The 12,053-nt window shown below is 68.7% G+C and overlaps 2 protein-coding genes across 3 annotated transcripts; both read right to left on the reverse strand.

Annotated features, from left to right (window-relative positions):
- Positions 1 to 2,239: 2,239 nt before the first annotated feature.
- Positions 2,240 to 6,331, reverse strand: PRPH (peripherin). Of its 2 annotated transcripts, none has more exons than XM_052809806.1 (9): positions 5,947 to 6,331; positions 4,277 to 4,337; positions 3,938 to 4,033; positions 3,682 to 3,843; positions 3,479 to 3,604; positions 3,165 to 3,385; positions 2,674 to 2,723; positions 2,429 to 2,505; positions 2,240 to 2,331 (listed from the first exon to the last, which is right to left on the reverse strand). In XM_052809806.1, exons 1-9 carry the CDS (start codon positions 6,312 to 6,314, stop codon positions 2,287 to 2,289), a joined length of 1,206 nt encoding a protein of 401 aa, XP_052665766.1. In that variant the 5' UTR covers positions 6,315 to 6,331; the 3' UTR covers positions 2,240 to 2,286. The 2 variants fall into 2 exon arrangements, with proteins under 2 accessions (XP_052665766.1, XP_052665765.1); XM_052809805.1 differs by having other exon boundaries at positions 2,240 to 2,334.
- A 1,175-nt stretch (positions 6,332 to 7,506) lies between these two features.
- On the reverse strand, positions 7,507 to 10,560 carry LOC128151940 (tubulin alpha-1C chain). Its single transcript, XM_052809804.1, has 4 exons — positions 10,539 to 10,560; positions 9,350 to 9,572; positions 9,118 to 9,266; positions 7,507 to 8,541 (listed from the first exon to the last, which is right to left on the reverse strand). The coding sequence occupies exons 1-4, from the start codon at positions 10,539 to 10,541 to the stop codon at positions 7,567 to 7,569; spliced, it is 1,350 nt and encodes a 449-aa protein (XP_052665764.1). The 5' UTR covers positions 10,542 to 10,560; the 3' UTR covers positions 7,507 to 7,566.
- Positions 10,561 to 12,053: the final 1,493 nt, after the last annotated feature.

Consider the following 12,053-nt stretch of genomic DNA (forward strand, 5'->3'; position numbering starts at 1 on the left):
GTGGCCACCGGGTCATCCAGCAGGTCCAGCACAGGCAGGTCCCGGCTGACGGAACCGTCTCGCAGCACGGCGGCCAAGTGGGTGGCCACGGCGGCCAAGTGGGTGGCCACGGCAGCACGGCGTGGATCAGACCCAGCCTTTCGGCCACGCTGGCCGCTGCCAGCTCACCCTGGGCACAGGAGAGGAGCCAGCGCAGGCAGAGAGCCGAGAGAGCCAGGGCAGAGCAGAAGCTGCATGGGCAGGCTGCCCGGTGGGTGAGGAAGGCCAGTCTCTTCCTCCTCTCGGGCTTCAGCTGCAGTGAGAGCATCTGCCTTCTCCAGCCCGCACACCGTGGCCACAAACTCCAGCGTGGGACCCTCCAGAAAACCTTCCTCTTCCCCAGTGGGCTCAGAGATGGGGTCCTGTGGCTTCTTGCCCTCAAGTTTGCCTTTCCTGGGCAGGATTTTCGCTTGGTCTTTCTGCATCTGGCTGGCTTTGAGCTCTGTGAGCGGAGGGGAGGGTTATTTTGGTGTCTTCCCTGCACAACCCTCTCCCAGCTCCTGCCCCAGCCAGCCCGAGGAGTGCGGGAAGCTGGACCCAAGGCTTATGTTTTCCTCAACTACACCTTTATCAGCTGGAGGAGTCAGTCGATGAGCCAAAACGTGGCCCAGAGTCATCCCCCACCTCTCCAGCAGCATCTGCACAAGGCTGATATTTCCCCCCAGCCCAAAAGCGGGTGCAAGAAGGATCATCCGTGGCACTGCCCGACTTGGGGCTCACCTCAGCCCCCCCATTCCCCTCCGAGCCCAGAGCAGGGACTCCCCAGCATGGGAATTGAGGAGGAAGAGAGCCTGCTGGAGATCAAAGTGGGAAGGGGTTTTGAGATTTGGGTTTTATTCTCATTATCCTACTCCGATTTGAGTGGCAATAAATTCTCCCTGAGTCGAGTCTGTTTTGCCCGTGATGGTAACTGCTGAGTGATCTCCCTGTCCTTATCTCAACCCACGAGCCTTGCGTTCGATTTTCTCTCCCGTCCAGCTGAGGGGGGGGCAGTGACAGAGCGGCTTTGGTGGGCACCTGGTGTCCAGCCAGGGTCAACCCACCACACCAGTTCACCCACAGCTTGACGAGCAGCTCGTATACACCCTCCCAGCTCTCTGTCTGGATGGTGACATCTCCTTTGAGGTGCTTCATATGTGACAGCAGGCTGGTGACTTGGGTGGGCAGGGAAAGGTGGGGGACCCCCCATAGCTCCCAATCCCCGCTCTGGGCTCATAACTCCCCGATGCTCGCAGCCCCCCCACTACTTGCAACTCCCCTTCTCTCCCCAGTAACCCCCACCTCCCCAGCATCATCATCCCCTCCCCAATGCCAACCCCCACATGGTGTCCCCAACCTCCCGAGAAACACCCCTGTCCCCAAATGTCCCCCCACTCCACGCCCAGGGTCCCTCCCTGACCCCAGGATCAGCATCGAGGTCAGCTCTGCACCTCCCAGCCTGGTGCGTGGGGGGGGGGGGGGGTATGTGGCCTGCAGCAGGCAGGGAGAACTGGGGCGGGGGGGGGGGCAGACTAGGCACCCGGGGGGGCTTCGGTGTCACTTGAGCCCCTCACCTGTGGGCCACACTCCCACCATCCCCTGCCCAGCACCGTGGCGGGTGCCCCCCACCCTGTGCAGGCACCCCCCCGGCCAGGGTGCTTCCCCCAAGCCTGGCCCCCACCCCAGGTACTGCCCCCCCCCCCCCCCCCGACCTGCAGCCCCTCGACCCCCCCGCTGGCTTCGTGCAGCACCGGGCACCCCCCCACACTCTCCCCCTGCCCACGAGTGACTCAGTCCCCTCCTCACCACAGCCTTTATTTGCCACTCAAGCAGGATGGGGACATTGAGGGGCAGCCCCCAGAACCCCCCCACACCCCCCCCAGCCAGGCCCTGCACCCCTTCCCACCCCCAGCCCACCCCAAGGGCCCAGGGCCAGCAGCCAGGCAGAGATACGGGGAGGGGAGAGGGGCTGGGGCCCACCGGAGCCCCCCAACCCCGGTGGCAACCGGTGCTGCCGCCATCGGCGGGAGGGGAGCCGGGACCCCCCCCGGCCCTGGGTCCAGGGCAGCGCGGGAGACACTTGCTAAATATTAAACACAAGGGAGTTTCCAGCAGGGAAAAAAATAAATGGGGGGGGGGACAAGGCACAGGGATGCGCCGCAGCATCGCCCCAGGGTGCTGGCAGTGGGGATGGGGCGGGGGGGGGGGCAGCCGGCCCCACACAGGAGTCGGGTGCAGGATGGGTGCCGGTGTGGCAGGTCCCCTCCATCACTTCCCCGGCTCCGCTCGCTCCTTGTGTGACTCCGTCACTACCTGCTGTGGGGGGGGGGGGAGAAAGTGGGGGTCAGGCCCATGGTGGGGTCAGCCCCCCCCCCCCCCAGGGCAGGGCCCTGCAGCCCCCAATCCTCACCTGCCCGTTCCGCGTCTCGATGGTTTTGATGAGCACCATCCTCCGCACCGGGCTCTCCGCAGGCTGCGGCTCCAGCGCTGGGGCACAAAGATGCCATCAGCCCCCCCCCCCGTGTCCCCCCCCGGGGTGCGGGGCCACCCCAGGGCAGGGCCACAGGGACCCACCTGCACCCCCGTGGGGTCTGTGCCCCAAAAGAGGGAGGAAAGACCCCCAGACAGGATGGGGGACCCCCAGCCCCCCCTCACCTGAGCTTCTCATGCTGAAGGAGGTGGCAGGGTACAGGGGGACGGTGATCCTGGGGAGGGGGGGGGAGAAGGGGGTGAGGGGGGGGGGCTGGGGCTCCCAGGCATCACTGGTGACCCTGACCCACACCATTAAGTCAGTGACCCACACCACAGTTGATCTGTGCCGGGCCGGGCTGTGCCAGGCTGGCGGCGGGCTGTGCCCGTGGGCTGCCGGGCAGGGGGCCAGCAAGGAGCCGGCGGCAACCCCCCCGCCGTCGTGCCTTCCCCCTGACCTTGCCTTTATCTCGGCAGCGAGAAGCTCCCGTGGGAGCTTTTTCTTTGCCCAGAGCTGCCTCCTCGCAAGAAAATCCCGTAACAACCAGCATGACCCAATGCAGTGGGGGGGGACACACCACCACCCCTGGCCAGATTCTGCACCCCAGCAGCGATGGGGACCTGAGGCTGGGGGGGGGTGTGTGTCAGCCTCCCGTCACAGGGCAGAGCAGCCTCACCGGCTCTCCTCGCCCTCCAGCAGCTTGCGGTACGTGGCGATCTCGATATCCAGGGCCATCTTGACGTTGAGAAGGTCCTGGTACTCGCGCAGGTGCCGCGCCATCTCCTCCTTCATCTGCTGGATCTCCTGCTCCAGCCGCCCCACCACGTCCTGGTAACTCCCGATCTCCTCCCCAAATTCATCCTCCATCTCCCGCATCTGCCGCTGCAGCGCCTCGTTCTGGGGTGGGGAGGAGAAGGGGCTATGTGGGGCCGGGGCGAGGGGCCCGGTGCCTGCACCCCCACCCCGGACACCCACCCCCGCAGCTCTCACCATGCCCTTCAGCCCGTCCACCTCGCAGGTGAGGCTCTGGATCTGCCGCCGCGACTCGTTCATCTCCTGCTTGGCCAGCTGCAGGGCCTCGTGGTTGCGGTTGGCCGCGTCCGAAAGGTCGGCAAACTGCAAGGGCCGGGGGAGTCAGGGCTGCCGGGGTGCCCTGGCCCCCCCCCCCCCAGTCTCCCTCCAGCCCTGGGTACCTTCGACTTGTACCATTCCTCGGCTTCCTGAAGGTTCTTCACGGCGATGCTCTCGTACTGGGTGCGGATCTCCCGCAGCGCAGCCGTCAGCTCCGGCTTGCAGACCTCTACCTCCACCTGCACCGCCGGGCTCGGGGCGCTCACCTCCAGGTCCCGCAGCTCCTGCGAGGGCGTGCGGACCGTCACCCTGCGGCACACGGACCAGACCCTCTCCCCCCCCCCCCCCCACCCCACTCCACCCACCCCGGCCCCCCACCTCCTCATGCAGCTTCTTGAGAAAGCCGATCTCGTCCATCAGCAGCTCGACCTTGCGCTCCAGCTCCAGGCGGGACAGTGTGGCATCGTCCACGTCCTGCGGGGAGAGGCCAGGCTGAGCTGTGGGACAGCTCGGAGGGGACAGGACCCCCCCCCTGGACCCCCCCGGTGTAGTGCAGGATGGGGAGCACTGGGCATCGCTGGGGCCGTCACATGCGTGGGCTGCCGGGTCAGGGGCCGTGCATAGGGCAGGGGCATCACTGGTGTGCGCTGCACTGGGGGGGACGTGGTAATGGGGACTGTACGGGGTGGGGGGACGGACCCCCCCCAGCCCCCTCACCTTGCGGAACAGCACCAGGCTCTTCTCCGCATCCTCCCGTTTCTGTGTCTCATCCTCCAGCCTGGGAAGAATGGGGATGAGAAGGAGGTGGGGGACAGGGTGCAGACCCCCTCCTCATGCCTCCTGCTGCCTGGGGCCCCCCTGCCCTGCTGCAGCCCCCCCCCTTCCCACTGTAGGCACACAGGGATGGAGGAGGAGGAGGAAGAGAAGCCCCCCAAGCCTGAGTCACCCCCACCTCGCAGCCCCCGAGGGCCTGGGCTGGCCTCAGCCCCGGGAAGGGGCAGCCCTGGGGTGTCCCTGTCCCTGCACAGCCAGGGCAGGAGCAGCCCCTCCCGCAGGACCCCGACATCCTGGGGGACCCCCCCCCCCCCGGAGCCCCATCACACCACCCCGGGGCTGCGGGGCCATGACCTCACTGCAGCCCCCCAGGACCCCTCACTGGGCCATGCTCCTCCCAGGGGGGGTCCAGCCCCGCCCCAACCCCATCTCCCCTCTCAATGCTCGTCCCAGTCCACTCCCAGTGCCCCCACCCTGCAATGCCCCTCCCAGTGCCCCGCCCTTCCGCAGAGCTCTGCTCTCCCAGTCCCCACCCTGGGACCCCACCCAGCGCCCCGCCCCTCCCAGTGCCCCCCCCCCCCGTACATCCCGGGTGCTTTTTCCAGCGTCTGCTGGATGCACCCCCGGCCCCCTCCCCAGTACACCCGGTGCATCCCCCGGTCCCCTCCCCGATCTGTAGCCGGTCCCTCCCCAGCGCACCCCAGTACATGCCGCGCTCCCCTCCACACTGTCTCCGGGGCACCCCCCGGGCCCCAGCCCAACATCTCCGGGGCACCCTCCATCCCATCCCGCTGCATCCCCTGTTCCCATCCCAATACACGGTCCACGGTTGGCCCCTCTCCGGTGCATCCCCCGGTCCCCATCCCAGGGCATCCCCGCATCCCCATCCCACTGACATCCCCCATCCAGGGGCATCCCCCCCCCATCCCGGAGCATCCTCCCCATCCCACTGACATCCCCCATTCCCATCCCGGGCATCCCTCATCCCGGTGCATCCTCCCATCTCCATCCCACTGACATCCCTCATCCCGGTGCATCCCCCCCATCCCCATCCCACTGACATCCCTCATCCCGGTGCATCCCCCCCATCCCCATCCCACTGACATCCCCCATCCCCGGCATCCTTCATCCCAGAGCATCCTCCCATCCCACTGACATCCCCCATTCCCATCCCGGGCATCCCTCATCCCGGTGCATCCTCCCATCTCCATCCAACTGACATCCCCCATCCGGGGGCATCCCCCCCCATCCCGGAGCATCCTCCCCATCCCACTGACACCCCCCCATTCCCATCCCACTGACATCCCCCATCCGGGGGCATCCCCCCCCATCCCGGAGCATCCTCCCCATCCCACTGACATCCCCCATTCCCATCCCGGGCATCCTTCATCCCGGTGCATCCTCCCATCTCCATCCCACTGACATCCCTCATCCCAGTGCATCCTCCCATCTCCATCCCAGGGCATCCCCCATCCTGTGGCATCCCCCCCATCCCACTGACATCCCCCATCCCGGAACATCCCCCGCTCCCCACCCCACTGCCTCCCCCGGTACACCCCCCATCCCCATGCCCCCCCCTCCACTGCCTCCCCCGACCCCCACCGCCCACCCACCGCTGCCGTAGGGCCGCTAAATCAGCGGCCAACCCGTCTCTCTCGGCCTGGAGCCGGTCACGGTCACGACCGAGATGCTGCAGCCGTTCCCGCAGCCCCCGCAGCTCCCCCTGCACCAGCCCGGCGGTACGGGGAACGGTAGCGGCGGCGGCGGCTCGGCCCAGGGCGTTTCGTAAAGCCCCGTTTTGCCGTTCCAGAGCCCGCACCCGTTCTAGGAAAGCGGCGAAACGATCGTTAAGGGCAGCCAGTTCTTCCCGTTCCGCGCTCCGAGCCGCCGCCGCGACCGCCAGCCGCCCCGGAGCCGCGGTGAGGGGCGGCGGCTCCCCCAGGGTGCGACGCCGGAGCGGGGGGCGGCCGCCGCGGTTCATGGCCGGGACCGGGGAGGGCGGTGGCCGCCGGTACCGGCTGTTTATAGCGGGAGGCGGCTCCGCCCCGCCGGGGGGACCCGGGGGTGAGGGAGAGAGGGGAGGGGTCTCCCGGTCCGGCGGAGGGGGGGGGGGTAAGGGCTGCGGGTGTCCCCGCGGGGGAAGGGGGGGGGGGGGTCAGGGAAAGGGTCCGGGGGTGCTCCGGGGGATGCAGAACTCCGCTCGGGCGGAGGGAGAGGGGCTGGGGGACACCGTGGGGTGCAGGGCAGTACTGGGGGGGATGGGGGGGGTGTCCCCCCAAGGAGGGTGGGGAGAGGGGCTAGGGGTGCAGACCCCCCCCCAACTGGGATGCAGAGAGGGGCTGGGGGCTGCAGGGTGAGCCCCAACCTCAGAGAGCACATCTCACCTGGGTCCCATCCTGCCCGGGGTGCTGAGCCCTATGGAGCAGGCAATGCAGACCCTGCCCATCCCAGCACCCAGGGAGACGTGGGGGGGGGCCCTGTCCCTATCAACCCCCCCCCTATTTTGAAGGGGCAGCGGTGACTCGGCTCTGCTGGAGCCGCCATGCCCAGGGGCAGCTCTGGTTAATGGGCTCTGGCCCCCCCGGATGGTGAGGGCAGCACTTACGGGAAGGCTGCGGGGGTGTCCCTCCCGCCCAGGACCCCCCCCCCCACCCCAGCTCTGCAGAGCACCCAGCAGAAACCAGCTCCATGCCAGGAGCAGCACGACACCACGTACAGCCCGTCTGCACCAGCCGTGCCCAGGGCCAGATCCTGCCCACACACTCGGGGCTGGAGGGCATCTGCCGGGGCAGGCGAGGACAGCCCTGGCCCGAGCGGGAGCACGGCACTGGGGGGTCCCAGCCTCCCTGGGGGGCTGTTCCCAGGGGTCCTCACCCCACCTGGGGACCCACCCATGTGACAGGGACTGCTAGGGACAACAGGATGAGGAGGGGGGACATGAACACCGCCACCCCCTCCCGGGAAGGCAGCCCAGCAGGCCATAGCCAGCTCACAGCACAGGACCCAGCCATGGGACCCCAGTTCCAGACAGCCCCCCCAGTCCAACCCCTATGCCAGTCAGCCACACAGCCAGCCCACACCGGCTCAGCTCAGCCAGGACCCCCCCCCCCACCCCAGGACATCCCCTCAGGTCACCGTGCGGCAGATGGCACTGGGACAATAAACGAGGCAAGTGTGGAAAGAGTAATTTTAATGAACAGCACCACAGTGTAACCAGTAGAAGAGACAAGGCACTAGTATTCCTCCCCCTCCTCTTCGCCCTCCACACTGTCAGCCCCCACCTCCTCGTAATCCTTCTCCAGGGCGGCCATGTCCTCCCGGGCCTCCGAGAACTCCCCCTCCTCCATGCCCTCCCCCACGTACCAGTGCACGAACGCCCGCTTGGCGTACATCAGGTCAAACTTGTGGTCCAGGCGGGCCCAGGCCTCGGCGATGGCCGTGGTGTTGCTCAGCATGCACACCGCGCGCTGCACCTTGGCCAGGTCCCCCCCGGGCACCACCGTGGGCGGCTGGTAGTTGATGCCCACCTTGAAACCAGTGGGGCACCAGTCCACGAACTGGATGCTACGCTTGGTCTTGATGGTGGCGATGGCGGCGTTGACATCCTTGGGCACCACGTCCCCGCGGTACAGCAGGCAGCACGCCATGTACTTGCCGTGCCGCGGGTCGCACTTCACCATCTGGTTGGCCGGCTCGAAGCAGGCGTTGGTGATCTCGGCCACCGTCAGCTGCTCGTGGTAAGCCTTCTCGGCCGAGATGACGGGGGCGTAGGTGGCCAGCGGGAAGTGGATGCGGGGGTACGGCACCAGGTTGGTCTGGAACTCCGTCAGGTCGACGTTCAGCGCCCCATCGAAGCGGAGAGAGGCCGTGATGGAGGACACGATCTGGCTGATAAGGCGGTTGAGGTTGGTGTAGGTGGGCCTCTCGATGTCCAGGTTGCGGCGGCAGATGTCGTAGATGGCCTCGTTGTCCACCATGAAGGCACAGTCGGAGTGCTCCAGGGTGGTGTGGGTGGTGAGGATGGAGTTGTAGGGCTCCACCACGGCCGTGGAGACCTGCGGGGCCGGGTAGATGGAGAACTCCAGCTTGGACTTCTTGCCATAGTCGACGGAGAGGCGTTCCATGAGCAGGGAGGTGAAGCCGGAGCCGGTGCCGCCCCCGAAGCTATGGAAGACCAGGAAGCCCTGCAGCCCTGTGCACTGGTCAGCCTATTGGGAGAGTCCCCAGTGGGGTCCAGAGCAGGTCAGCCATGACTTCACACCCTCATCCTCCCCAGTACGGGTGCAGTAGGAGCCACCCGTCCCACACAAGCCCACGAGCAGCCAGCTCAGCCTTTGATGTGCCGGGAGCTCCCCGAGCGGAGCCGGCGGCACAGCAGGTCCAGCCAGCCCCGGCGCCAGCCCCAGCATGGGAACCAGAGGTTCAAAGAGCTTGGGCAGCCGCACCAGTCAAACCAGTGCTGCACCAGCACCCAAACCAGGGCTACGTGGCCCCCCCTCTGCCCCAGGCTCCCGTCCTCCCCACCATGGCCAGGCTTGGCACCGGGTTGGGACAGGGCCGTACTGCCCGTGGGGCAGGCGTGTCCTGCGTGGGCGCTGGGGACAGCCCAGACCTGTCACCCACACCCTGAGGCAGCAGGTCCCTCCTGGGGCACCCCCACCTTCTGTCCCAAAGTGCTGATGGGGCGAGAAGGACCTGCTGCTCATCACCTCCCTGGGGACGGGGGCTTCCCTTTGTCCTCAGCCACCCCCTGGGGACGGAGACCCCCGTGGGATTGTACCCACCAGCTTGCGGATGCGGTCGAGGACCAGGTCAATGATCTCCTTCCCGATGGTGTAGTGCCCACGGGCGTAGTTGTTGGCCGCATCCTCCTTGCCCGTGATCAGCTGCTCGGGGTGGAAAAGCTGCCGGTACGTCCCGGTGCGCACCTCGTCTGCGGGGAGAGCCCGCCCGCCCCGTTAGCGTCCGGCCCCCACCGACGCCGGCCGCCCCGCGGCTCCCCGGCCCCCCGCTCACCGATCACCGTGGGTTCCAGGTCCACGAAGACGGCCCGCGGCACGTGCTTGCCGGCCCCCGTCTCGCTGAAGAAGGTGTTGAAGGAGTCGTCCCCCCCGCCGATGGTCTTGTCGCTGGGCATCTGCCCATCGGGCTGGATGCCGTGCTCCAGGCAGTACAGCTCCCAGCAGGCGTTGCCGATCTGCACGCCCGCTTGGCCCACGTGGATGGAGATGCACTCGCGCTGGGGGGGTGCAAAGCAAGGGGGGGGGGCCTCAGGCTCAGCTAGGGGTAGCCTGCACCCTAACACCAGTTGGAGCTATCCCCCACCCCACTGCTCCAGAGCTGGGAGTTGGGGTTCCCAAGGGTTATTCCCAGTTCCCACCACCCAAGGCCTGCACTGGGACAGGGATAACTTCAGCCCCCTCCCCACCAGGCTGCCCATCCACCCCCCCCCCCCCAGTTCGGGTACACCCACAGAAAGGGGAATCCCCCTTTTCTCCGCCAGCCCTGGGGCTGCTCCCGCAGCACCGGGCCTGATCCACGGGGATGGGTGCCCAGCCGTCCGTCTCCCCCCAGCCCCCCAGTCAGCTCTACTCCGGGAACTGGGAAGAGTCTCCCCAGTTGCGGTGGCTGCTGGTTGTGCCCAGGCTAGGCTGAGAGCGGGGGCTACCCCCACCATCGTGACTCCCTCCCACTCGTGCTCCCGGCGAGAAGCACACCCTGTCCCTGGGGAAGGGGTGGCAGTAGGGTCCGTCCCCCCCCGACCCCCCCCCCTCGGGGCAGGTTCCCCTCCCGGCTCAGGGAACCCCAAAGGCACAGCCCGTGGGTAGCGGCGGGGGGGGGGGGCTGTAGGGACGTGTCCAGGACCTGCGTGGGAGCCCGGGCCACGCGGTGCACCCTGGTGTGTCCCCACAGGGAGACCGGGGGGGGGGGGCACAGCCCGGGGTTGGGAGCACCCAGGGCCCACGGCTCCGGCCCCCCCCCACCTCAGAGCCTGCCCGGGGGTGTGCAAGGGCTCAGCAGCCCCACGGGGTGTCCCGGACACGCGAGAAGCCTTCACCACCACCACCACCACCCCCCCCCCGGGTCACTGCTCCACGTGCTACCCTGGACACGGGGGGACCCAGCAGCCCCCCGTCAGCCCCACGCACTACCCCGGGGGGGGGGGGTCCCACACCCCCCGGGGGGGTTGGGTCCCGGCCCTCACCATGGCCGCTCTCTGTCCGAACCGTTACGAAGCCACCGAGGAGAGAGGCGAGGGGCGCCCGGTGGGGCCCACCCGTGATATATCAGGGGGCGTGCCCCTCCCTGCGGGAGGGGGCGGGGTAACAAAGGGGCGGGGCAACAGCTTTTCCCCACCCCTCCGGGGGGCGTAGGCTCCACCGCCGGCCCCGCCCAAGCCGCCGCCGGCCACGCCCTCGCTGCCTCGCCTCGCTGCCGATTGGCCGGTTCGAAAGTCGGCGAGGTTGCGTAAAGGCGGTGATGTCGGCAGAGTGGAATGTGGCGGGCGGGAGGCGGGGCGAAGGGCGGGAGGCGGGGCGAAGGGCGGGGCGCTGGGGCGAAGGGCGGGGCGCTGGGGCGAAGGGCGGGGCGCTGGGGCAGGAGGGGCGGGGCGCTGGGGCAGGAGGGGCGGGGGGTGTTATGGGGGGGCGGTGGGCAGGAGGCGGCCGGGGGGGGGGGGGCAGGAGGGGTCGGAGGGCATTAGTGGCAGCGGGGCTGGGGGGGTATTAGGGGTGGGGCGCTTTGGGGGGGGGTATTAGGGGTAGGGGGTAGGGGGGCTCGGGGGGGGCAGGAGGGGGTCGGAGGGCATTAGAGGCAGTGGGCCTGGGGGGGTATTAGGGGGTGGGTGCGCTTTGGGGGGGTATTAGGGGTAGGGCGGGCGGGGCAGGAGGGGTCCCTGCACCCCCAGCCCAGCCTGGGCTGGGGGCCGGGAGGGGGCGGGGCGGGGGGGGCTCCAGCCGTCCCTGTCCCCGTTCCCGTGGGAGAAGCCCCGCGGGTGCCGCCGCGCCGGCTCCTGTGCCCGGTCACCGCCCCGGGTTGCCCTGCCAGCCCCCGGGGCGGCTCCTCGGGGGAACCCCAGGCAGGGGCAGTTCCTGTGGGGCAGGATGGATGGGGCTGGGGGGGGGGGGTGTCACCCCCCTGTCCCCCCCCACCCCGGGTCGGGGTCACATTCCCAGGGCCAGAGATGGGTTTGGGGACACAGGCAGCCCCGGAGACCCCCACGCTGGGCTTTGAACCCCACCCGTGCAATGGGGTCACTCCCTTGGTGTCTGTGTCCCCCCCCCGGCAAAGGGACCCTGTCTCCATGCAGGGCTGGTCTGCGGAGAGCTGAGGTGGGGGGGACCAGGACGTCCCTGGGGGACCAGCCACGGCGATGCCCCCCCCCCCCCACCCGGACGAGGCTCCCAGCATGGCCGAGAGCAGCACATCCCTGCGGGGCCACCATGTCCCCCTGTGCACCCCTGGTGGTCCCTGTCCCCCCCCCCATCCCAAGGCTGCACCCGGCCCCCCCACTGCCCAGCACCATACACAATGGCTGAGCCACGACCCCCCTGGGCACCCCCAGTGTCCCCCCCCACTCCCCTGGGCACCCCAATGTCCCCCCCACACTCTCTGGGCACCCCAGTGTCCCCCGCACTCTCTGGGCACCCCCAGTGTTGTCCCCCCCACTCCCTGGGCATTCCACTGTCGTCCCCCGCCCTCCCTGGGCACCCCCAGTGTC

This window comes from Harpia harpyja, chromosome 15 (genome assembly GCF_026419915.1).
Source record: "Harpia harpyja isolate bHarHar1 chromosome 15, bHarHar1 primary haplotype, whole genome shotgun sequence".
Classification (NCBI taxonomy): domain Eukaryota; kingdom Metazoa; phylum Chordata; class Aves; order Accipitriformes; family Accipitridae; genus Harpia; species Harpia harpyja.

Coding starts and splice junctions, on each gene's coding strand:
- PRPH (XM_052809805.1), bottom strand. CDS start 6,314: ATGAACCGCGGCGGCCGCCCCCCGCTCCGGCGTCGCACCCTGGGGGAG. Junction 3,386..3,478: donor TGGACGGGCTGAAGGGCATG/GTGAGAGCTGCG, acceptor TCCCCACCCCAG/AACGAGGCGCTGCAGCGGCA. Junction 2,335..2,428: donor TCGAGACGCGGAACGGGCAG/GTGAGGATTGGG, acceptor CCCCCCCCACAG/CAGGTAGTGACGGAGTCACA.
- LOC128151940 (XM_052809804.1), bottom strand. Junction 9,267..9,349: donor CCTGGAACCCACGGTGATCG/GTGAGCGGGGGG, acceptor CTCTCCCCGCAG/ACGAGGTGCGCACCGGGACG. Junction 8,542..9,117: donor TCGACCGCATCCGCAAGCTG/GTGGGTACAATC, acceptor CTCTCCCAATAG/GCTGACCAGTGCACAGGGCT.